The 26,698-nt window shown below is 41.9% G+C and overlaps 2 protein-coding genes across 2 annotated transcripts in view; both read left to right on the top strand.

Annotated features, from left to right (window-relative positions):
* The window catches only part of akap6 (A kinase (PRKA) anchor protein 6), a 226,508-nt gene that overhangs the window by 50,140 nt on the left and 149,670 nt on the right, over positions 1 to 26,698 (top strand). The window contains exon 11 of the mRNA XM_086275898.1: positions 18,770 to 18,892. Within this exon, the coding sequence (XP_086132024.1) occupies positions 18,770 to 18,892 (123 nt within the window). The remainder of the gene's footprint in view (positions 1 to 18,769; positions 18,893 to 26,698) is intronic.
* LOC147306365 (uncharacterized) lies at positions 9,125 to 12,878 on the top strand. The gene has a single exon (XM_086275523.1). The coding sequence runs from the start codon at positions 9,428 to 9,430 to the stop codon at positions 10,121 to 10,123; it is 696 nt and encodes a 231-aa protein (XP_086131649.1). The 5' UTR covers positions 9,125 to 9,427; the 3' UTR covers positions 10,124 to 12,878.

Raw genomic sequence — 26,698 nt, 5'->3', positions numbered from 1 at the left:
CCAGAAGCTTCATTTCGTTTTTGTTCTACTGCAAACATCCAGCTTCACACTGAGCACCAGCTTGGTATTTTTTACCTTCCTAAGTATCCTCTGATGCTCAATCCAATACATTTTTACACCTCTGACTGTATTAAAACAGTAATATTCCTTATTAAAAATTACTACCTGTAATTACTTTTAAGTCTGGGGTGGTAATTTATGCCAGCACAGTTACATTGCAGTGGAATTTCTCCTGCTACTTAAAGAGAAATCCTTCTTTGTCTTCATTTTTGATGATGACGCCATTGCAGTTTTCTATTTTTCCGAATATACTGTAAGCAAAACAACAACTCTTAGGAATGTTGACTGATTTCTGTTTGAGATATTTTGCTCTATGATTGTGTGGGCGGTTTACTCTTTAACATTTCGTCATCATCGCGATTATTGGAGCAAAGTATTCTGACTTATTAACCAGTCCACACAGACAATGTTTTAACCTCCATCACTGAACGTACAGAGACTCGCCCACACATGACTTTAAGTGTAGTCTATTTTCTTCCAGTAATACTTGTACAACCGTATTTTTTGGACCATAAGGCGCACTGGCTTATAAGGTGCATTAAGTGAAACAAAGCAGTCAGATAAGTCAAACTTTACTCAACTCATTCTTCTTGCTTCCTCCACTTTTGTACCATTGATTCATTAATGTTGAATCCTCTCGCAGCTGCTCTGTTCCCATGTTGTTGCAGTATATTAATGACTAACCTCGTATTGTGGATGGATTATCTCAGTTGTTCTCCTGACTGAAGTTTGGTCGGTTTACAGCATCCTGCCATGCGATTACATTTGTCCCTAACCATCGGGAACCCAACTTTTATTGAGTGGAAAAAAAGTTAGCTTCACTGTTTATGTTATGCTAACATAGCTTTGTCTCTAGCGATCACGTAGCACATCGTTATATACCAGCTAGCCCAACTTCAGTAACCCTACAAACGTCACTGCTGTTTAGTTTTCAGTCTTCTTTATGTTGGAAGTGACAGCAGAGCTGTACGTTTTAGTTTTTTCAAAAATCTCTCAGTCAGAACATGCTATATCATGTTTAGGTGGAAACTAGCGAGCTAACTTCCTGCTAACTTCTAACTCTGTTAAATTTAATAAATTCTGTTTTCATGGATGCCTGGATGTTAAACTTAATTGATACACCTGGTAAAGCACCAACGCTGATCATTTTATTAAAGGTGAAAGAATTTAGACAGTTTTTAACTCTCAGTGATGCCGCAGTGTTCGTTTGACTATGGGACCTGAAGGAGACTACAGTAGCTGTAATGCTTCGACAATCCATCAACCATTGCGGCTTCGTAGCATATCAAAGTTGTACTAAAACACTTTTTGACAGACTTTTGAGCGCCGTGTACCACATAAAATCGGTTCGAGGTCAGTAAAGCCCAGCAGAATTCATACATAAGGCGCACCGGATTATAAGGTACACTTTCGATAAAAAAATAATAAAATAAAATGAAAGGATTTTAAGTGTGCCTAATGCAGAAATTATGCTAAGTCATATTTTACATAAGTCATCCACAGCAAACTGTGCAAATGACAAAATTAACTATTGATCTTATCACAAGCATCAACATTTCTGCACTCAGTTTAAAATCTGTGTAAAAGCACCTGCGATAGTAGGAAGGGTATTTGAGCATAAGGCATATGTTACTTGCACATTTTTGAGGCCGCCTTTAATGCTAAACAATATTTACAGATTTGTGCATAACATATGCCAACATCCAGTTGACATGTTTTTTTAGGGTCTTGCTTTTTTCAGCAATGCCATAAACAGGCTCAAGGTGTCTGACAGGGAGGCAGCCTGCATAAGATGATCACTTAAATAAAGTATAATTTTAAAAAAACAACTAAAATAAATAAAGTTCAAGAGAGTGAACTGGGCGAGCTCTTACAATCTGGAGGCCACAGTGAGCTCAGTGAACCTACAACGTCGGCCAGTTATCAGTAAGAATAGGCCAGGACTTCCTTGTGATGTGGGCGGGGCATAACACAACAACTCCAAAGTAGATTTTGCCTGTACCTCAATAGAATGGCTCAAGGGTGCTAAACTAACCTGCCAAAAGTAAAACTTGGAATGTTTGTGTTTCACTGCTGTAGCTGGTTTTTACTGCCAGTCTTTGAGATAGATCTCTGCACTTTCATTTAGACAAAAGATGACAAGTTGAAACAAAATCAGTCCAACATCCACTTTTGCCCCTTCAATGAAGCTACCTTGATGGATTGGAAGGCTAGTATCGGATTGTCCACTGGCCCTGCTAATTCATCACCTCACTTCAAAAGGTCACGTTTGATTGGCAGGCAGATTATTGATGAGGTTTGCCTGGTGAACTAATCAGTCATATCTGTCATATTGAATATCGTGAAATGCCAATAGCTCTGGGGATAAGTTCCTATCATGGCTGCTTGTTTAATTAGTGCTATAAAGTGGCTCTGTCGCCTTTAATATTTCTTTATTGTTTTATTTTACTCAGGTTTATTTCACTCTCTCACCTTTATTGCCTTAATATTACAATTCTTAATACCCTCGACTCCCCAGGCAACATTTTACTTTGCTGCTGTAACTGTCAGGCTCAGGAGGGACTCGGAGTCAGACCGTCACTAAAGTTCACGTTTTATTTACACACACAGACACCAGGTGCGAATATATACAGGTGAGGGGGCACAGGAAGAGGGTCTCCGGGAAGCACAGGCACGGGAAGAAGAGGGCTATGTACAAAATCCACTGAAGCTCAGGTAGCTCGGACTCCGGCTTTAGCTCACCAACGGCGGTCCTCAGGCTGGCGAGAATCGAGTGTTACACAATAATCCAGCGAGGAAGCACTCTCAGCAGCCGCCTTAAGAAGTGAGTGATATGATTGCTTGCAGGTGTTCGAGCCAGGGGCTGGAGCCGTCATGACTCCGCCCCGGTAGAGCGCAGTGCAGGGGAGAGAGAGAGATGCAGCACAACAAAAACACTTGTAGCCATACAGAGTCAGCCGAGAAGGCACAGGGTCATGACAGTACCCCCCCCTCAACGGGAGCCCCTCGGCGACCCACCCGGCTTACCCGGATGCCGCCGGTGAAACTCGCAGAGCAGACCAGGAGCCAGAACCGCCGACCGGGGCACCCAGGAACGTTCCTCTGGCCCGTAGCCCTCCCAGTCCACCAGGTACTGGACGCCCCGCCCCCGCCGCCGAGAGTCCATAACGCGGGTGATGTTAAACACTTCCTGCCCATCCACGAGCCGGGCGGGCGGAGGGGGCCCGGAAGGAGGGCACAACGGGCTGGAGAGCACGGGCTTGACCTGGGAGACATGGAAAACATTATGGATACGCATATTGCGAGGCAGCTTCAGACGGACGGATACCGGATTGACCAGGGCCTCAATCTCGAACGGACCGATGAAGGCCGGGGAAAGTTTCTTCGACTCTGCACGAAGGGGAACAAAGCGTGAGGAGAGCCATACCTGTTGCCCAACTGTATAGGCAGGCGCAGGGATCCGGTGGCGGTCAGCGATCTCTTTATTGCGCTCCGCCGTCCGCAGCAGAGCGGCTCGGGTGGACCGCCAGGCCCGGCGGCACCTGCGGAAATGATGTTGTACTGATGGGACGGCATGCTCACCCTCCACGGCCGGGAACAGGGGAGGTTGGTAGCCCAATGAGGCTTCGAACGGCGACAGTCCAGTGGCTGAAGAGGTCAGGCAGTTGTGGGCGTACTCAATCCAGGGGAGCTGCTCGCTCCAAGTGGCCTGGTTGAGAGAGACGACACAGCGGAGTGCCGCTTCGAGCTCTTGGTTGGTACGCTCGGCCTGTCCATTGCTCTGAGGGTGGAAGCCCGAAGAGAGACTGACCGCGGCGCCGATCTGCATGCAGAACTCCTTCCAAACCCGAGAGGTAAATTGGGGTCCCCGGTCGGAAACGATGTCCATCGGAATGCCATGAAGCCGGAAGACGTGGGTGGTGAGCAGCTGGGCGGTCTCCAGGGCTGTAGGGAGCTTGGGGAGGGCGATGAAATGAGCCGACTTAGAAAAACGGTCAACAATAGTGAGGATGGTGGTGTTACCGGATGACGGTGGGAGCCCCGTAACGAAGTCCAGCGCTATGTGAGACCATGGCCGTCCTGGCGTGGGGAGTGGTTGAAGAAGCCCGGCGGGTGGTCGGTTGGGACGTTTGTTCCGGGCACACGTGGCGCACGCCATAACGTACTCCCTGGCGTCCTTGTCCAAGGTGGGCCACCAGAAAAACCGCTGGAGGAAGGTGATGGTGCGGCGGGCTCCTGGATGACAGGTGAACCGGGCAGTGTGGCCCCAGTGGAGTACCTGAGGTCGGACAGCAGCAGGGACAAACAACCGACCAGGGGGGCCCGTCCCCGGGTGACAGACAGTGGGAGACAGACAGAAGCCCACCTACAGAATTGGACAGCTGTAATAAGATTAACAGTGAGAATGGTCAGGGTCCTTTTGAATCAGTCTGAGAATTAAAGTGTCAGCTGTGTGAGGGGATGTCCTTGGAAATGGGGATCAGTGACCCGGAGGGTTATAAATTCATTCCCCACATTAAATTCTGTCCTCCATGTTACCAAATTGGCCTGATTGGCCATAATAGTGACTATTAATGATGATTTGACTGTTGAAATGTCAAAGTTGCCCTCTTTTTTTGCTTTTCCTTTTTTGATGTCAGTCTTTGGTAGAACGCTGGTGCTGTAGTGAACCTCCTGGTCTGCAGCAGCCTTTCTGGATCCACTTTGCATGGTCTTTGCATCTGCCACTGTTGGTTTCCTCTGGGTTTACATGCCTGCTACATTAATTGGTGATTCAAAATAGTTTTTTTTTTGCCCCAATAATAGACTGGTGAGTCTGTGTCTCAACTTGTGACAGCTGGGAGATGCTCCATCCTTTTAATGGCCCTAAGCTGGTCAAGCGATCAAGAAAATGAATGAATGGATGATCAATATCAAGCTCAATCTCATGTGTTAACTTAAAGGAAGACAAATGGGAATCAAATCACAGTGTACTAGTAATTTCAAAGTGTCCCACATTGGTGTAATGTTTCCCACATCCCTGAGTATGTGAGGATCTGCTTGGGTATGAGGAATGTAAATTTCAAGGTCAGAGGGTGAATTGTGTTTGATGCCTTGACATTAGAAAACATTGTTTTAGCTCATGGTGCATTCAGGCTTTCCCTGAATGTTACTAACAGGAAGGAATAAAAAAAAAAAATCACATTCAGACAACACCCGGCGCAGAGCATTGAGTAAAAAACATGTAACTCCAGAGAGTTACAAAAATAAAGAAATATTCCTAATTTTGAATTAAAACATAATAAACAAACACAAAAAAATCCTCCCAGAATCAGGAATTATACCCTGCTGTCTTGCAGAACACCTTGTGTTAACCACACACACATAAGCACACACACACACACACACACACACTCCTCATTCCTCTCTGCTCCTGGGTAATTAGCTGATTAGCTGCTTAATTAGCAGCATGTAATCATGGCGATGGATGAGCTGCCTAATTGAGGAAGTGAAGAGAGGAGAAGGAGCGTCTCAGTGTGGAGGGTGACATTCTGTCTCTCTGCAAAGAGTCTCTACTGAATACAACCGAGCAGATTAACATAGAATGAAAAATCATCCGTCCAGGGAAGAGAAACTGTGGAAAGATCACTGTTGGAGCAGAAATGAGTAAAATCTAGGAGCAGAACACGAATATAATACGTCCGGCACCTCTCGTCTTCTCGGGGGAGAAGCTCATGGTTGTGTTTGCAGGTGGAGTTGAGGAAATTTGATTAGAGCAGAGACAAACTGAGTAGAAACTCTGAAATGTCAGTAAAATATAACAGGAAGGGGGCAGATATCTACCTTTATTCTCATGGATTTAGTTCTTTTAATCATAGAGGAACCATAAAAAAGCTTACCTAAGCAACACTTTGTTGCTTAGTTGATTGTTCTGATTATTGAGTATAATCTGAATACTAGTAGATCAGATCAGTTTAAGTGAGTACAGTGGAACCCCGGCTTACGAAGACCTCATTTAACGGAAAATTCAAGTTACGAAGGCACTTAACGGCAATATTTCTGCCCGTGGTACGGCAAAATGCCCGCGTAGCGAAATAGATAGAATGGAAAATTATAAAAAAATTCAATTCCATAATGTTATGTACATGTACACATACGTATGTATGCATGCATACGTATGCTTTCTTCAACCTCTGCCACCTCCTCCTCCACCAAGAACTTCGTCTTCAGCCAGCATCGCCTCACTCCAAAGGCGATGGAAAAAGGTGCTTTGACATACAAAAATTTTGACTTACGAAAGACCCTCTGGAACGAATTAATTTCGTAAGTCGGGGTTCCACTCTATATTCATTTTGAAGCTTCAGCCTCAGAGGTTTGGACGTCATTGTGTTGGGTTTTTGGATGATCAGGACAATGGCGCATTAAGTGATGAGCTAAGGTTATCATGATTGATTAACTGTGTGGTTGCAACAGATCCCCATCTGATCTGCTACTGCTACTGACTCAGTATAATAAAATGTTGTTGCTGGAGGTTGGTGACTGTCGCTAGGTGAAATTTGTTACAAGAAGGGTGCTCCACCAGAAGCATTACACCTGAGCAACTCATGGAGACACAGCTTCAAATTACGAGTAATTTAAAGGTGTAACAAAACAGTGATCATTAATTAACCTGTTTTTGAAAGCTAAGCTGTTGAAGTGTGTATGACCAGGCTGTATTTATTATAGAAGCCCATGTTATGCCTCTGCACACAATGGGTTTGTACCAGTGAAGTAACATAAAAAATTGTACTTTGTAAAGTAAATTATTTGTTTTGACTAGACTGTAACTCCATTGAATCACAATTTTTCCTTTCTCCTCCCCAAGTCAGAGCTTCACTCCTTGTTTCTGTTCTCTCCGTACTGTTGGACATAAATATTTTATCCTCCCGCCTTTGACCGTCTAGACATTGTTGTCTCAACCTTGACCTCCTCAACATTTGTAATGTCGGAACCGATCCTCTCATAATTTGTGTCCGCATCACGTAAATCTGCGGCTTGTTTCCTGAAAGTTTATGAGACCAACGCAGGAGAGATACATACACAGAAATCCAAAGTTCCTAATTGCGCTGTGTGGGACATGACACGTGAAGTGGATTTAAATTCTTTAGAAAAACTAAAAACTATGGAGAAACAGCCCATTGGTTAGATAAGTGTCCTATACATCATGTGATCACATCGTGTGCACCGCCTGGGCCAGCGTCAGCGTCCTCAGTGTGAGGTGTCTGTGTGTTTGGAGGCTCTGCGGCACGCCAGCCTATCTGCGAGCAGTGGGAGACAGACAGACAACAGACTCACATCAAGAATCGTCTGATTGGCCCAGCAGGGGGGTCAGGGACGCCCACCGACAGCAGAGAGGATAGGAAAATAAGAGAGAGGTGGAGGATGATGAGGCGGAGGGGTGTTATTCTCTTCTTTTGTGCTTCTTTAGATAAACAGGGTAAGGGGGAGGTAAAGGAAAAAATGACAGAAGTAAAGTTGTTTGCAGCCTGGTAATGTTGATTCTGAACACTTTATCACACAGCCACTGATTAAAAGCTGATAGAAAATACACATTTGGCACATACTAATTAGGGTTGTAGGAGGAACATAAAGATAATTTTGTGTGTAGCTGATCTGTACTGTGACCTTTTCTCGTGTAAAAGCAATCAGTGCAGATTCCTCCGTTAAAGAGTTTATGACACAAGGTAGTAAAATTTGCCACAGAAGCCAGCTTATTGCTAGAAAGCCATGTTCTCATTTTCATTATTGGAGACAATGCAGTATATTACAGGCTGACAGAGTATCCCACGAGCTCTCACTTTTGTTCGATTTAAACCCATGAAATGTGCACATTGTCATTAATATGAGCAGCAGGGCCGTCGTTGTTGGTCTTGAGTGTTTTTTTCTTGAATGGAAAATTAAGTTATCCCACATATAATAAAAGTTTTTGTTCTGAGAGTTAAAAGTAATTACTCTATGACGCTGATATGGCAGATGTTTAGCTTTAAGTCTGCAGCGACAGAGTGGAAGATAAATATTAAACATAAATAAGAGCCAACAAATATTTTAGAGATTCAATTCACACATTGGACAGCTACTCCCATGATTGTTCCTTATGACTTATAACAATGCTTTGTAATGCAACCAACAGCATGGTACTGAAAATACTCCCTCTGATGCAATTTTCATACTTAAACATTCATCCAGTGGAGCAGATTGGACACTTTAGTGGGCCAATTTGGTCCTGTAATGCCGGTATAAAGGAATGTTTGACTGGTTATAACACCACTGTTGACTAGATAACCATTTCCACAGCAGCAGAGAGCTGGATAACTGGCAGTGGTGGGCGGGGCTTTACCGGGACGATATTAGAGATGCAGTCAGGTGTGAGAGTTGTCTTTTTACTCTCTGTTAATTTGGACATCTTTCTTTCTTCCCTTTCCTTTCCTCCTTCCTTCCTTCCTTCCTTCCTTCCTTCCAGGCGCACTACAGATAGACAAATTTCTAATAATTAAAAAGGCAAAATGAAATTCCACCCTAATGTACCGTGGAGACAGCTGCAGTCCTGCCCTATCCAAATATTCCTCAGAAATCAGCTGCGCAGGTTCCATGTTTTATATGACAAATAATTTTAATGAAACTCTAATCAAAATTTCCTCCCCTCGAGTTCTTTAATTTCGGCGCAGCGGTGGAAAAGTGTTTGGTGTTCGAGTTAGTCAATCTAATAACGTAGCCTGCTGTGGAAATTATCCATCTCACCTCAATCCCCCAAAATGTTTTTGGAACCCCGCTCAGAAAAGTCATCATTTCGTATTTTGTTCTGGTTTTTACCTTCACCAGGTGCTGAAATTTTGTTAAGCTAGGATGCCAGTCATCCAAATTCATTAGCTTATAGCTAAGAGCTACCATGAAGGTTAGCATGTCTGTTTTCTTCAAGTATGTGGTGCACGACCCAGAAAGCCTTGAGTCCCAGCATTCGTGTGGATTTTAACCAGGTACGTGGATGCACTTGCAAACCGTGCAGCCCAGGGCCATGAACAGTGGCATATAGAGAAGAGAAGTTGAATATGTGTTCAAGTTTCACCTGGCCTTCAAGACAAATACAAGCAGTGTTTGGGTTGTTAAAACGTCAATTATACAGTTAAGTCATTTGAGCTTAGTCTGTAGTCTTCTAAGCCTAATGACCAGACAGTATACAGTAGGTCATCTGTTTCTATAAGTACAATCTTGCATGCAGTCATCAGCCAACACTGCACACAGACAGCATCGATCTCCGCCCAGACAGCATCGATCTCCGAGTGAGAGGAAGGACGCTAGCATCAACTAGCTAGCCGGTCGTCACGGCAAAGCTACAAGAGCGTCTCTCAGCATGGGCCCGAAAAAAGTTCTGTCAGCCGAGGAAGGAGACGATATTAAGAAGTCGCTGGAGTTTATGACAGAGGAGATTTCTACTGTCAAACTGCAGCAGAAAGCCATCCTGGACCTGGTCGAGGAAGTTAAGGCTCTCCGCATCCAGAACGCCGAGAAGGATCGGCGGCTGGCGTACCTGGAGAACAGAGTGGCGGATTTGGAGCAGTACACCCGGATGAACGATGTTATCATCACGGGGCTTCGCATCAAACCCCGGTCATACGCCCGGGCGGTCGCCACTGACAATGTAGGAGGGCCAGGAGAGGAAGATGTCAACTCCACGGAGCATCAAGTGGTTACCTTTCTACGGTCCAAAGGTGTGGAAGTGGATTATAACAACATTGAGGCTTGCCACCCTCTACCCCGAAAAAATGACAGTGACAAACCAGCCATCATTGTGAGATTTGCAAACAGAAAACAGAAAACAGCACTGTTAAAACAAGGAAAGAAACTGAAAGGATCCGATGTCTTCATGAACGAACATCTGATAAAAAGAAATGCGGACATTGCCAGGAAAGCACGTTACTTGAAGAAACAGGGAAAAATTCAAAATACATGGACCACCAACTGCAAAGTATTCATTAAACTCAATGGAACACCGGAACAAGCCAAAGTGTTGGTCATCAGAAATATGGAGGAGCTGGACAAATACTGAGGTCAACTTACTCTGGAGGTATGAATACACATGTGACGTGACACACAACATGGCACAGTCCAAAAGAACTTCATCTGCATCCGGCAACAATATCAACATAACTCATTGGAATTCTCTTTATGATAATCTGGAACTGAGAACATTTCGATACACAGACCATAATGTTCTAGACTTAGAAAAGGATATAGACCCGGAAAATAATTTCTTCTACAACATCAGCTGTAACTGCTGCTACTTCACTGATGAACAGTTTAAGCACACCATCAACACGGAAAATAAATTATCAATAATCCATTTTAATAGCAGAAGTCTGTATGCCAACTTCAACAATATAAAGGAATATCTAAATGAGTTGACAAATCCATTTGGAATTATTGCCATTTCTGAAACATGGATCAATGCGGAGAAAGGAATGGACTTTGGACTGGAGGGATATGAAGTGAATTTTGTAAATAGAAGGAACAAGAGTGGAGGGGGAGTAGCTGTGTATGTGGATAAAAAACTAAACTACAAGGTGGTAGAAAGTATGACAACTGTAATTGATAATTTACTAGAATGTATAACAATTGAAATTTATAAGGAAAAAGAAAAAAATGTAATAATTAGCTGTATATATAGAACACCTGGCTCTAGTATTCAAGTATTTAATGACTTCATAGAGGAAATATTCTCTAAAACAAATCAAAAAGTTATGTTTATCTGTGGTGATTTTAATATTGACCTGTTGAATCCAAAAAAGCATAAAATGACCGACGAATTCCTAAACACTATGTACAGTTTGAGTTTACATCCTAAAATAACCAGGCCTAGCAGAATTACACCACATTGTGCCACCTTACTTGACAATATTTTCACTAACAATATGGAAAACAACATTGTGAGCGGAATATTAATTAATGACATCAGTGATCACCTACCAGTTTTTGCAGTTTATGACACTAATTATAAGAAAAATCAGCATGAAGAACAACTGAGATACAGACGTGTAAGGACGGAAGAAACGATGACTGCATTTAAGAACGATCTATTAAATCAGGACTGGGACAAGGTGTACAAAGAAGCTGATATTGATATTGCATATGGCATATTTTTAAGAATATTCATGGAGTTGTACGATAAAAACTGTCCAACAATAAAATACAACAGAAAGCACAAATATTCAGATAGACCATGGCTCACTAAGGGTTTACAAAATGCATGTAAAAAGAAAAATACACTCTATAGGGAATACCTAAAACAAAGAACAAAAGATGCTGAAAATAAATATAAAAAAGACAAAAATAAGTTGACCAATATTATACGTGTATGTAGAAAGGAGTATTATAGTAAAATATTGAACAACAATAAACATAATATGAAAGGAATATGGGATGTTTTAAACGGTATCATTAAAAATAATTCTGGACAACAAAGTTATCCACAATACTTTATCGATAATGGCAATCTTATGGAAAACACTGCTGATAAGGTCAACAGCTTTAATCATTATTTTGTAAATATTGGACCAAAACTGGCAGAACAAATTCCTGAGTCACTGCCATCAGTAGACTGTAGTTAAAACCTGATTGATAGGAACCCTAACTCAATGTTCCTCACATCAGTGGAGGAAAAAGAAATAATTGACATTGTACACATGTGTAAATATAAAACATCTACTGATTGTAATGATATTGACATGAAAATCGTCAAGAAGGTCATTGAAGGAATTGTAGGACCTCTAACATATATTTGCAACTTATCATTTCAGACGGGAAAAGTGCCAAACAAAATGAAAATAGCTAAAGTTGTACCGCTGTATAAAACCGGGGATAGACGCCACTTCACAAATTACAGGCCTGTTTCTTTACTACCACAATTCTCCAAAATCCTAGAAAACCTGTTTAATAAACGATTAGACAAATTCTTAGATAAATATAAATTACTCTCTGACAGTCAATATGGATTCAGATCAAAAAGATCAACATCTCTGGCATTAATCGAATCAATTGAGGAGATTACGAATGCTATAGATCAGAAACAGTATGCAGCTGGAGTATTTCTGGATCTCGAGAAAGCATTCGACACAATCAATCATGACATATTAATTAATAAACTGGAACGGTATGGGATTAGGGGGGTTGTACTGCAATGGGTGAAAAATTATTTAAGTGACCGGAAACAATTTGTGAAGCTGGGTGTCCATTCCTCATCATGCTTGGACATTGCTTGTGGTGTTCCACAAGGCTCTGTACTGGGTCCAAAATTATTTATTATTTATATAAATGATATTTGTAAGGCATCTGATATATTAAAATTAGTATTATTTGCAGATGACACAAATATTTTTTGTTCTGGGGGGAATCTAAAGGAGCTGCTGGATACAATTACTTCAGAAATGTGCAAAATTTAAAAATGGTTTAACAGGAACAAACTATCGCTAAATCTAAGTAAAACTAAAATTATCTTATTTGGGAATTCCCTTAGAAATGCACAAGTGCAGATTCATGTAGATGGTGTGGAAATTGAAAGAGTACTTGAACATAAGTTTCTTGGTGTGATTATAGATGATAAATTAAACTGGAAGTCTCATATAAATCATATACATAACAAAATTTCAAGAAGTGTCTCAATCTTGAGTAAAGTAAAACACATTCTGGACCACAAATCACTCCACATTCTCTATTGTTCCCTGATTGCACCGTATTTGAATTACTGTGCAGAGGTTTGGGGCAATACTTACAAATGTTCGCCATCATCAATCTTTATATTACAAAAAAGGGCCATAAGGATAATCCATAAAACTGGTTACAGAGATCATACAAATCCACTATTCTTAAAATCAAAAATTCTAAAATTCACAGATCTGGTTCATTTTCTCACAGCACAAATTATATATAAAGCAATAAATAACCTGCTTCCTGACAATATTCTAAAAATGTTTTCTAAAAGGGAACGGGGATACAATTTGAGGGGGGAATTAAATTTAAAACATCCTCGTATCCGTACAACATTAAAAAGTTTTTGCATCTCTGTGTGTGGAGTGAAGCTGTGGAACAGACTAAGTAAAGATATGAAGCAATGTCCAAGCATGGCGCAGTTTAAAAAGCGGTTTAAGGATATGGTTTTTACAGGGTACAGGGAAAAGGTAGAGATTTGATAGGGTGTTCTTGTCTAATATTTTCATGTGTGTGCGCATGTCGGTATGGGTATATATATATATAAAAAACACCCAGCACGCCCCTGCGGGCGGTTTATCCTTCAAGCTCGGGTCCTCTACCAGAGGCCTGGGAGCTTGAGGGTCCTGCGCAGTATCTTAGCTGTTCCCAGGACTGCGCTCTTCTGGACAGAGATCTCCGATGTTGTTCCCGGGATCTGCTGGAGCCACTCGCCTATCTTGGGAGTCACCGCACCTAGTGCTCCGATTACCACGGGGACCACCGTTACCTTCACCCTCCACATCCTCTCGAGCTCTTCTCTGAGCCCTTGGTATTTCTCCAGCTTCTCGTGTTCCTTCTTCCTGATATTGCTGTCATTCGGAACCGCTACATCGATCACTACGGCCGTCTTCTTCTGTTTGTCTACCACCACTATGTCCGGTTGGTTAGCCACCACCATTTTGTCCGTCTGTATCTGGAAGTCCCACAGGATCTTAGCTCGGTCATTCTCCACCACCCTTGGGGGCATCTCCCATTTTGACCTCGGGACTTCCAGGTTATACTCGGCACAGATGTTCCTGTACACTATGCCGGCCACTTGGTTATGGCGTTCCATGTATGCCTTGCCTGCTAGCATCTTGCACCCTGCTGTTATGTGCTGGATTGTCTCTGGGGCATCTTTACACAGCCTGCACCTGGGGTCTTGCCTGGTGTGATAGACCCCAGCCTCTATGGATCTTGTGCTCAGAGCTTGTTCTTGTGCTGCCATGATTAGTGCCTCTGTGCTGTCTTTCAGTCCAGCTTTGTCCAGCCACTGGTAGGATTTCTGGATATCAGCCACCTCCTCTATCTGCCGGTGGTACATACCGTGCAGGGTCCTGTCCTTCCAGGATAGTTCCTCGTCTACCTCCTCTTTCTTGGGTTTCTGCTGCCTGAGGTATTCACTGAGCACTCGGTCAGTTGGGGCCATCTTCCCAATGTATTCTTGGATGTTCGTTGTCTCATCCTGGACTGTGGTGCTGACACTCACCAGTCCCCGGCCCCCTTCCTTCCGCTTAGCGTACAGCCTCAGGGTGCTGGACTTGGGGTGAAACCCTCCATGCATGGTAAGGAGCTTTCTTGTCTTTATGTCAGTGGCTTCTATCTCCTCCTTTGGCCAGCCTATTACCCCAGCAGGGTACCTGATCATATATATATATATATATATATATATATATATATATATATATATATATATATATATATATATATATATATATATATATATATAATTGTAGGTTGTGTATCCTTGAGGTGTTAATGGGGTTATTGAAAATGTGTATATGTGTGTATATACGTATGTATGGATAGATAGAAACATATATGTGTATATATTTAAAAAAAAAAATTTACACATAACATATAATGTAATTGCAAGGAGGTATTTCTGTAGTCTATTGATACTAGATAGTGGAAAAGGGGTGGGATTAAATAAGCTTATGCTTCTTCCTGCTCCTTTTTGAACATGGACGTTATTTGGAGTTGTGGTTGCTCGTTTTCCTTTTGTTTGCTTTGTTCATTTGTCTCTTTTAATTCTATTTTTTTATACTTTTTCAACATGTTCAAAATAAAGATTCAATCAATCAATCAATCAATCAATTCCATTATAGAAAAGTGATAACATTTATAAAATGTGATTGGCATAGAAGGTGGTTTTGTTGACCCATCCATCCACCCCAACCTCCGCCTTAAGCAGTCATTGTTGTTATGAAGCACTGGCTGAAGTTACTGTTGCTGTTTTACACGACTGCTAGAAGTTGTTTAATATTTCCACAGCAGTAAATCCTTTAACACAACCACTAAATTGTGTTTCTCTGCTGCTCTAACATTTTGTTTCTGTTTTTTATTTCTCCTTGCTACTTGAAAGATCATAAAAATGTGAACACTGGTATCGAATCTTAATTTCTGTGGACTAGCATCAGTTGTATCTTGATTTTTGTTTGCTTTGTTCTCCTGGTGGAAAATCAGAGCTATTGCTTCTAACATATTAATCAGCGACGCCAAATATCATCTGTCGGGAGTTTGAGTCCAAATCTATCAGCGTCGTCCTTCAGAAAGCCTCGTCAGCTGAGCGGTAATTATCCAGCGGTGAAGAGCTGAACCACAGGAGATGAAGCATGATATCAGAGCAGTTATCCAGGCGGCAGAGGATCAGATCAGGCGTTTCAGCTCCCAGCAGGCCTTTCTGCCCCTCAGGAGCCTCACTGGTTTAGAGACATCAAAGAAGCTGTAAGCAGCCCAGTGCATGCTGGTCGATATCCAAACCAGCAATACTCGCTCTGCCGCTGTTCACGCCTTCCTCCTCTGTCCTTCTCACTCTTCTTCTCTTCAGTTCACCTCATTTCTTCTCATGGTTTACTTCTCTTCGCATCTCATGTTCTCATGCTTCTTTTCTTCTCATCTTTTCCTTTTCGCAATTCTCTCATTGATCTTTACCTCTGTTCTTTTTATCCTCTGATGCCCTCCTTCTTTGTTGCCCTTTTCCTTTTTCTCATTTACCTTTCAATCCCTTTCCTCTAACCTTTGCTTTGTTCTCTTCTTTTAATACTCTTGAATCTTGCTTTGCACTCCATGCAACCCCTTTCCTTTCCTTATACTATCTGCTTCTTCCTACTTCTTCCATTCTTCCTCTCCTCCTCTCCTCTCATCAATACTTTTGATTTCCATATCTCCTCAATAACGAGCGGTGGAGAGATGGACAGAATCATATTGATGTGTGTGTGTGCTTTTTTAAAGGGTCACGGTTGTAATTAACATACTGCTGCTCATTTGGTCAAGGTTTGCATCTCATACAGACTCACATGCAGACACACGCTCTCTCACACTAACAAACACACTATACATATCTATAACAGTAAACCAACACACAGACAACACTGTGCAATAGAACGTGTTCGCAAACGCACATTTTATCATCACAGTAAGCAGACACACCTATCTCCATATGAGGACACACACGTATAGATTTGCTACAGCGATTTGTAGGCGAGGTGAAAGCGTGGGTGCACAGATGTGGCAGCTCAAGTAATTTCCATCAGATTTACCTTCTCCCCACAGCCTCCTTCACTCTGCCATTAGTTTTCCAGATAGCTCTCAGTGAAAGATATGAAAACAGCGCTCAATGTATAAAATATTAGAATTGTCTTCTTGATGATCCGCAGTCACAGTTAAACCTGTTTTTCCAGATGTAATGTTTAAGGTCTGAGTGGAAAGAATGAATTTTATGGAGTTGCTGTATGTCTTCGGTTTTATGTAAATCACTTTCAGCTCGCTCTCTCTTTGCTTGATGTAGCTTGCACGCTCTGTGTAGTTCGATTGGATCCAGGCTACATAAAATTCAGGTCGCAGCTCCAGTTTGACCTGTGCGGGGTTGTGTTCGTAGTGGATTTCTCTGTGGAAGCAACTATGCCTGTGGTGGACGGGCTAAAGCTACAGACTGCTGAAATATAGATACATCAGACATGAATGTCAAATCAGTTAATTACAAATGCGTTCACCCGCTACATGAGGCTATAAGAGCTGGCCGAGTGGTGGAGTTACAGGCAGGTGCAGCCTTCTCCCCCCCACGAGCTCACGAGACGAAATAAGGCAGTTAAGGGTGGTCCTTCATGTGAAATAAACTTGATCCAAAGAGTAGAAGAAAACTTAGCGATCAATCAAAAAGAAAACCTAGCGTAGCCCCATGGCTAAGTGCAACACTGATTCCTCCTGAGGGACCGGCTATGCTAAAACTACACTCCTGGAGCTGTTATTGGAGAAGTAAACCATACATGTCCATGCTTATTTAAACCACATGCATGACATGCTGGCTTGATTCTTTAAAATCGTCGAGGTGAATGTGCAGCCTGCTCTTTCTCGGTTACTCTTGGAGTATTTTCCCATTCTTTTTGTCGGTCTCCCTTCCAAGCGTCGCAAGTCCTGGACAGCGAGTGTGAGTTTTAGCTGGGCAGAACTGTGCGGACGCAAAATTTGTATCAAACACCCTTAATGCTTCCCTTTTGTTTTTGTCTCTAAAAGAGGTTTAAACACTTTCCTTTCTTCTGTCTGATCCTTGCTTTGCAATCCAAAGTGTTTACTCCCCCTTTCACCTCCCTTTGAAGACTCTTTGTTCTTCTTTTAAGCAGTCTCTTCTGTTCCTCTTCAGGAGTGAAGTGGATTTAAAGACAGAAATCAATACTGGATCAGGTGCTATTTCACATGGATTCTGTGGATTTTCCTGCTGATACATTTCACATCATATGGAAGAAAAAGAGGATGTTTATGCAATTTAAAAAAACAACAGAATTTTTGTGTGTTTCATTTTTAGTTAGATTAGTACAATCTTGTTGTGGATCATCAAGGCTTCCGCGCATCATAAATCTCACTGTTGGCCAGTAGATGGCAGTAGCTCTCCACTGACTAACAAGCTGCTGCCTTCTTTTTTCCCCCTATCTTCTGTCAGTGTGTACATCTATCTGTGTACTCCCATGAAGGGCAACGTGCCAGTGATGGAGACATACGTGTTCAGCTCACTAGAGTCATTCATACCACTTCATCTCTTTTGATCTCTTTTCCTTCTGCTCGTTCTGGCTCTGTTCCCCTTTTCTTTCCCCAACTCTCAGGTTTTTGCTTTTGCAGTCTTGTTTCTCCTTGTCTCTTCATCAGTCTCTTCGTCACTTCTTACTTTTCACCTGTCTGCCATGCACTAGTGTCATTTTTCTTCTCCTCTCTCTTTTAAATTTTCTTTCCTCTCACTTCTTCCTCTTTTCCATCTGTGTTTTGATTTCTTTTCTGCCTTTATATGTGTATTTTTAAAATCTTTTCTTGTCTTCCTCACCTGCTTTTTTTCAGTCTTCCTGTTTCGTCTGTCTTCTCTTTCCATGCCTTCACTCTCCTCGGTGCATTTTTGCACATCTTTAAGTCCTTTGTTTGTATTTTCCTCCATATATCTTCCTCTCTCTTTCCATTCTCCTTTCCTCAGTATTTGTCCAAACGTGTGTTTACTTGTTTCATCCTGTGGGTCTCGTTTTTGTTCTCTCTCTGTCCTTGAATTAATTCATCTGGAATCAGTTCTTAAACACCAGCCGGGCGCTCCCTCGCTCCCCCCCTTTTGTTTTTTTTATCCTTCTCTTGTACTCTAATCCTGTTCTCCCAATCTGTTGCTTTTTTTCCCTTTTCTGCCTTTCCTCTCCCTGTTGCATGCCATTACCTGTTGGACTTCTCCCTTTCTTGGTGTGTTTTGATGTGCTTCTCTGCCATTTTCTGTTCAAACTGTTTGCTGCTTTGTTTTGCTCCTCTCTTCCTTCCTCTTTTTACACATTATCGTTCTGTCATCTCCCAATCCTCTGAAGTGTTTAGTGTGTGTTGTGTTGTTCTGATGCCTTTCCAGCAGGCCCTGGACATCAGCATTTATACATATTATTAGTTTTTGTTGTTGTTGTTTTTGTTTTTTTAAATCATAAACTGAATTCTCTCTCTCCTCCCTTGTCCTCAGTATTTCGTGCAGCAGTTGGACGGGTTCATCTCGTGGCTTCAGGAGGCACTGGACAGCACAGAGAACTGGATTCAGCCCAGACAGGACCTGGATAGCCTGAGGGTGTACCTCGACACACACCTGGTGAGAGCACCAACACTCACACACTTGCCTTTGTTTCTTTCTTTTTTTAAACGTATGTGAACCCTCATTGATACAAAGCAACCTCAGCCTCATCCCTTAAAATGAGTCTAAGCCCTCAAATAGAAGTGATAACACCAAAGGGTCTTCATCGGCGTTGCGTCATTGTGTTCCTTGCAAAAATTCAAGCGCACGCACCCGTCGTCAAGGCTCGCACACATTTGAAGAATAAACGTACACGACTGCTACGTGCAAGCACATCTGTGCACACATTCCACACACGCGGTTGCATAAACACATATTTGCATACATGCATATGGATGTGCCCACATGACACGCACGCACACAGACACACACACCTGTCTTATTTTCAGAATCGGTTACTTCTAGCTGCAGCTATTGGAACCCGCTTCTTCACAATCAAGCAACCAAAGCTGGTAAAGCGATGATAGGACTGTTCTCTACTTTGTCATGTGTTATTTCAGTAGCCCTACTTACGCTGTCAAAACATATCAGTGACATCAGTGACAGAGATGGGAGTCAGCACAGCAAACAGAGCACACAAATGCTGCTGAGAAAAGAAAAGACAAGACAATGAGCACTGTCCAAGCTGTGTCATCAACACTCAACCATCACCCTTTAAAAAAACAACAACTTGTCTTAAATGGAAAGTTTCTAAAAAAAAATAGTGCATTAAAAACTTTAGTGTTTCTTATTTGTGTCATTTATGAACTGTTACAATATGGGATTCTCATAAAACATGGTAAACATTAAAGTGATGAGGTCAGTCAATATAAACCTTCCCAAGTTTCTGTTCAGACCTTTTGTTTGTGAGGGAGAAGAAAGCTAACTTTAAAAGCCTCTTCCTTAAACTTGTTTTTGGATACTGGATGAATTAAAGTGCTGCACCAATGCCCAGTAGATCACAAATAAAGTTTATTGTAAAATATTGAACCCCCACACAAAGCTGCTCTAGTAGAATCCAAAAAATACCGCAGGTGGGCGGGGCTTCTGCAGAAAAATATGATTTTTTTTTTTATTATGTCATGCTAAGAGAAAAAAATGGAAAAATGAATAACAGATGGGAGATACGAGATAAACAGACAAATTAAAATCCATCCGCTCATTCATCGTTATAGGAAAAGCATAGGTAGAGAATTAAACTTGTTACAACTAACGCAGTGAGACCGCTAAGAAAGGCTGATTTATTTCCTTCAAAACAACTATTCTTGAGCCGATGTTGACCAGTGCTCAGTTCAACAGATATACTTACTGGCTAAGGGGGTAGAGGTCAAAGCTTAGGATTTTCTGCCACCTGTAAACACACACAAATGGTTTTAGAAAGGGATAATTGGAAAATAACAAACCCTGGAATGAATGCAAGCTCTCATTTCACTGTCACAGCTTTTATTCTGGCTTCTTTTTTTGTGTTCCAGTTTGTTTTCATCTACATCTCTTTTTTCTTCCTCCTTCTGGCAAAACCTTTCCTTTATTCCTCTTCCCACTTTATTGTTTTATTTTCTGATCATCTGCCCCTCCTTTTTCTCTCCTATTTTGTCTTTTTTGTCCTTTGTCTCTCTTCTTTCTTTTAAAAAAACTCTATCTTTATCGCTTGTCTTCTTTTGTTTACTCTAACAAATAGGAAACAAAAAGGCTCAAATAACTCTGCCTGTGTTTTGGTAATTTACTCTCACACATGCTCTGAGATAGATCAGTAAGTGCTGCAACGTGTATATGAGCACACTCGCACATACAGAGACACACACAGATGAGGAGCACTTTGACAATTACTCACGGTCTTTATGGCAAACATATGGGCTGCACGCACACACACAAACACAGAGGAGCACTCGTTCAAGACTACAAGACATGAACATGCATATCACATCAATGTAAAAATCCCGGTGTTGCCCAGTGCTGAGCATGTGCGCGCGCACACACACACACGCACACACCACCATCACCGGCAGATTGTGTTTGCATTAAAGTATATAAACACAGATACATATACACAAAGACAGGCATGTGTTTTAGCACACGCACACACGTAGAGGTGCTATTTGCATAAATTTGCATGTTCCTAGACAGATTTCCAAATCAGCATCTCCATATCCGTCCCTGCAGAACAGCATCCTGCACGCAGATCAACACACACACACACACACATAAACACACACAGTATTTTCTTATCTAGATGCACTTATTTGTGCTGTATCTGTGGGTGTGTGCGCATGCTTATTTGTTGGTTTGTTTACACGTGTCGACTTTGTTGTGGTTGCCAGCAGCGCTAACGTTAGTGGCGGTTAGCTTCAATTAGAATTCCCGGCTCTTAATTGGCGCGTCTTGTTAAATAAAGCAAAAGCGGATGAAAAGGCATCGCTAATAGGACTTTGAAATGCTACACTGTTGATAGCATGTTAGCTAACTGACTCTGTGTTTGTGTGTGCGTGCCGGGGTTGATAGTCACACTTGCACTTTGTAGTTATTCGTGTGTGTTTGGGTGTATAATTGTGTGTGTTTGTGTCTTTCGTTGATTACTGCCGAGTAGAGCCAGGTTCTGTCTCGCTTCCCTTTGTCTTTATATCTCTCCAGTCTTTCTCTGACAAAATGTGTTTACATTTACAAGACCTTTAAGACATTTTAGAGGAAATGGAGCTGCTGAGTAGATTAGGATTGATGGCGGCGTTCTACACGCCTTTAAAGTCACAGGCAGAGAGTCTGTAAGAAGACTTAGGTGCTTGAATCCCTTGGCCATAGTTTTTTTTTCTTTTAAATATCTAAAAACTCCATGAAGTCATGAATTAAAATTCCAAAGGAGCAATAAGGAAGGCCCATTCAACAGCACTTCCTCACGAAACTCTACAACAGAGATGTCAAACTCATTTTACATCGTGGGCCACGTACTCTCCACTTTAATCTCAAGTGGGCCAAACCAGTAAAACTGCCTTTTTTTCTCAGTCAAAAAATGTATAACTACACATTTAACCCTGTTTGATGTAAGAAAAGAAGTGTTATTTCAGTAATACGACAGTTAAAAATCCAAAATCGATGCCCTCTTTTTCCAAAGCTGTCCAGTGGACCAGATCGAAGTCTTCCTCAGCTCATTCTGGCTCCTGGGCCTTATGTTTAACACCCGTGCTCTAGAAGGACCACGACAAAGTGTGTGAACTAGCAGCAGAGGTGGCATCTTTACATCTAATTACCCTTAAAATGTAACGTCAACAGGGCTACTTAAAGATATTCCATGAATATCCTGGAATGTCTTAAACATCCTTCAGGTGCATCCTACTTAGATTCCTATGACATAATGTGTGACCTGCCTAGCTACTTAACATAGTCACATCCCAAGAAAATTTGAAATTCAAATGCAAACTGAAGAGAGCTATAATGACCTTTACAGTATAACTATAAAATAATATTTTGGTGAGTGTGTTTTAATCAGTAACTTGGAAAGCTGAAACTAGGAATAGTTGTCTTTTAAAACAAATTTAAAACATGGATAATTTGATGAGCAGTTCATGTTTTTTGTCTTTTTCTAAAGGCTCAGTAATTTCTCAAATCAGCCAGCTGACTGCTGGGGACTACTTTCAGTGGCAGATTATTTCACGTTTGACGTTCTAGCGAATATCTGGCCCTGGGGCAGCATGGTGGTACTAAATAAACTGCAGTCTGTGTATCTGTGGCAATAAAGGAACTGCTCACCCAGTCCAACAGTGGAGCACACTTCATTTGTGTTTTAAAAAAATCATTTTTGCACAAAACAGTTCAATTGCAAAGATGAATAATAAGACATATCAGGCTTTGTATGCAGTATCTATTTGCAGGACTAACACATTGCTTGTTTTTCTTTTTCATGCTATTTTATGACAATCAACAACATCGAATATCTACTTTCATTATGCTTTACTTGACCAAAGTAAGTCATGTGAATATAGCTTTCAGGCGACAGGATTGGTCTTTTTTCTCTTTCTGTTTTTCCATTTCTCTGTCTCACACACATACTCACACACACTCTCTCTCTTTCTCTATATTGCTTTCTGTGCCACACATAAACACACACACAAACACACACAGCTCCAGGGCAGCAGTGGGTGGAGTGGAGTTGCTTTCCCAATTGAATATTTGGTCCAGCTGGCGTGTCTGTGTGTGTGTGTTTGTGTGTGTGTGTGACTATATGTGTGTTTTAGGGCGCGTGGAGCGAATAAGCACAGGTCTTTCCGGAACCCCGGGGAGATCAGTGAGGCAAGAGGACACTAACGCACACTCATGCACATGCACACACACAGACACACAGACACAAACACACATACGCACACACAGGCTGCTCTTTGTAAGGCGCTAAGAGATGGCGGCCAATGAAAGGCCTATTGATTGGGTCTGATGGGCGATCCAGGCCTTTGAATCCCATTACCAGAAGTAACACACTACTGGTGGCAACATAAGGGGAGGATATATATATATATATATATATATATATATATATATATATATATCTCGAGAGAGGGAGAGAGAGAAATGTCTGAGATTGTGTTCAAGTATAATGTGCAAGATTAACAGGCCACCACTTCAGAAGATATTCATTTAGCTCGCCATCACCACTGAAGCATTGAAATAACAGCAAAACATCTGAAATCTTTCAGATAACAAACAACAAAAATATCAACCACAGTTGACTTTGAGGCTACCCCTATGCCTTCATCCACTTCAGCAGGAAGACGAGGATTAGCTGCTTGTAGTAAATGAAAAAAGAAGCAAACACCAATGAAAAAACAAATCTAAGACCACAGATTTCCTTGGCTGGACTGACAGTAGGGTGTTACTAATCATAATCATGGTGGTAAACAAAATAACCTGGAAGTAGTTGCACAGCAAATATGGGGACATGGCTCTGACAATGTCTGAACCATCTTCTGCGACCAGCTGGAGTGAGGGGAGGGAGATGGGACAAAAACACACTTTGAAGGCAGATCTGAAAAATGTACTGTAGCGTACTGTAGCCATGTAGGCTATTCTCAGTACGGGAAGGTACTATAGATGTGTAAAGCAACTAGCCATGAATATGCCTGTGAAGGTTCTCAGTCATCCAGGTCATTGTAGTCTAAGAAGCTCTTGACCTCTATATTGGGGAAACCAAACTGCCACTTCATGAACGCATGGCACAACATAGAAGAGCCAGCCGTCCTTTAGATGCCTGTCCATCTGCATCTAAAGGACAAAGGTCACTCTTTCGAGGATGCCAATGTTCACATTTTGGACAGAGAAGACAGATGAGGAATGAAAGAAGCCATCTACGTCCACTGTGAGCGACCATCTTTGAACGGAGGCGGTGGCTCACGACACCAACTGTCTACCATCTATAATCCAGTTTTGAGATCCCTCCCCAGACGTCTTAACGCCCACTCACATCTTGGGCCATCTGACCTCAGGAAATCACATAATAGGGTGGGGCCAGGTTTCACAATGAGCTCACCTGAAATCTTGGTTGACTGTGACCTACACCCGTTTTCACACCTTGGCTCGTATGATTAGGTAGAGGATCATCAGGGGGTCCATCATCCTTTTGGGGGGACACTCCCACAGGGCTTAATTGGAGATTATGTATCGGAATTTCAGGAACAGGACCACACCTCCAAACACGCTCACCGGTTGTCATCTACATAGGTTCCCCCAGTTCTGCAAGCTGCTCATTCTCGTTTACGTGCCCCTCCCTCCCTCCTTGTTCTCAATTCTTTAACTCCTTCATTTCTATTTAGTGCATGGGGATCTGCCAGGCCTGGGAGCCATTGCCAGTCCCCTTCGAGGCCTTCCCCAAACCACAGCTCAATTCATGTCAAAGCATTCACTTTTACCTACTAAAACGCTGTCAAACCTAAAATGAGAACGTGGGACCAGCTAGTTAAATCTGGGACTCTCCACCATTTGACCCTAGAACTGAAGAAGCTTCTCGGATGAGAGGTGAAATGTCTTCAAGCAACTTAAAGAAGTCCAGACGCTTTTCTTTCCAAGCTCTTTAGACAACTAGCCATGTAATTAACATAAATTCTGTGTTTTCCAATAGTCCAGAATACACTCTTTCTGTATTTACTGTTGTTGCTCCCACTGCAGACACATCTTATCGCTGACTGGACTGAACATTCTCAGGTGGTTTGTAGGGATGCATTTTGGTTCACTTGGAGTTCAGTTCGACACAGCGTATTTCTATATGTATCCAGTATCTTGTAGGTGTAGTATGAGAGTATGAAGAGAGGGGAGTAGAAGGAGGAGAAAGAGAGTTGGTAAAGAAAACCAGTGAGGGGCAAGAGGAGGGTATAGAGTGGGCTCAAGAAGAGATAACGATCGAGGGAGACTGAAGGCGGACAGGAGAGTGAGAAGAAGAGAAAAAGAAATATAGAGATTGAGATGAAGACAGGAAGAGGAACAAGCCGTATGAGGGAGGTAGGGAGAATAAAATAAAGGGAAGTAGCAAAAAAATGAAAGAGAGAAAGAAATGTAACACAGAATTGCATTTCATTGCTTAACATGAAAGAAGTGTGCAAGAAAATTCATATCTACAGAAAACAAAGGAGATTGTAGGCCTGGGTGAATAAACACCCCCCCCCCCCCCCAGGGGATCCAGTCATACTGCTATAGTTTCTGTCAGCTCAGTATGAATGGAGACAATTTGATCATCATTATTAAAAAGACTCTTTGATCAGATCTTGTCTCATCAACCCAAGCCTGTCTGCTGTAAGTGTGTGTCTGATCAGTGCAGCTCAATACACCGTCTCAATGTCAAACCTCAATGTCATCTCAGCATCAGCACTGCACACCTCTTAGCGCCTCACTAATACGGCAGTGCTAAAAGCTAAATGATATTAGGTAGGCTTCTGAGGCCATCCTACTCTGTGCTTCAGGCTAATATGCTAATGCTAACAGGTAATCTGATCATCCAGGCTTTGAAGCAGCTCACCTCTCAATTGCACAATGTGTATGTTAATCAGAGCGGGGAGTCATAACATATGAGGCCAACAGCCACAGCAGCTGAGAAGTCTCCAGATTCACCTTCTAACTTTTAAACTGCGATGCTGCTGATTTTGTATTGCTGTTATTCATTTTCTTATTTATTTTACTCTGTTTTGTTGTTTGTGACACGCACTTCATAAATAAACTTTACTTACTTATTTTTCTCACTCAACATAGATTGTCAGATGTCATTAACCAAAGATGCTGAACATGTGTTTGTGTGGTCTAAATATCCTTAAACAAAGAAGAAAGATTTTTAAAGCCATAATATCAAATAATTTGTTTGACAAGTAAAGTTAAATTCAAGTTAAATTGAAGTATTTATTAGCATCTGCGTCCACTTTCTGCACCAGCTTGATAACTTGTTTGTTAGCTTTCGCTGCTTTATCTCAACCTTCATTGCTGCTGGTGCGCAGTTATTAATTCCTGTTAATTTACTAAAAAGACACAAAGAAAGGCGGGAAGCAACAGATGGGAATTTACCATAGACAGTACCGCAATATCACTGATTGGTTTCTTAAGTCCCATTTCCAAACCTCAACATTTTCATTGCTACCATCTTGGTTTCAAACAAACTGTGACTAACTGTGAAACTGCTTGGTCACTGACTTGTCAATCACCAGTCATTACCCAAATAACATCCTATGGATAATTTGTTCTGAGAGTATGACCAAGAATTACAAAACAGATTCCATTTTTTATTCTGTATGACCCAGAGTCAGAGACTGCGGACATTAAATTCTTCAGTAAAATATTTACAGAGGTGTTTTCCCAGACTTCCATAGGACACACAGCTGAGAGAGAGGG

This window comes from Aulonocara sp. 'chitande type north' Nkhata Bay, linkage group LG19 (genome assembly GCF_057382095.1).
Source record: "Aulonocara sp. 'chitande type north' Nkhata Bay isolate Kocher_YH1m ecotype deep benthic linkage group LG19, A_spYH_male_GT1.1, whole genome shotgun sequence".
NCBI lineage: Eukaryota > Metazoa > Chordata > Actinopteri > Cichliformes > Cichlidae > Aulonocara > Aulonocara sp. 'chitande type north' Nkhata Bay.
The sequence above is the reverse complement of the archived record's forward strand: the minus strand, read 5'-3'. Positions and strand labels throughout refer to the sequence as shown.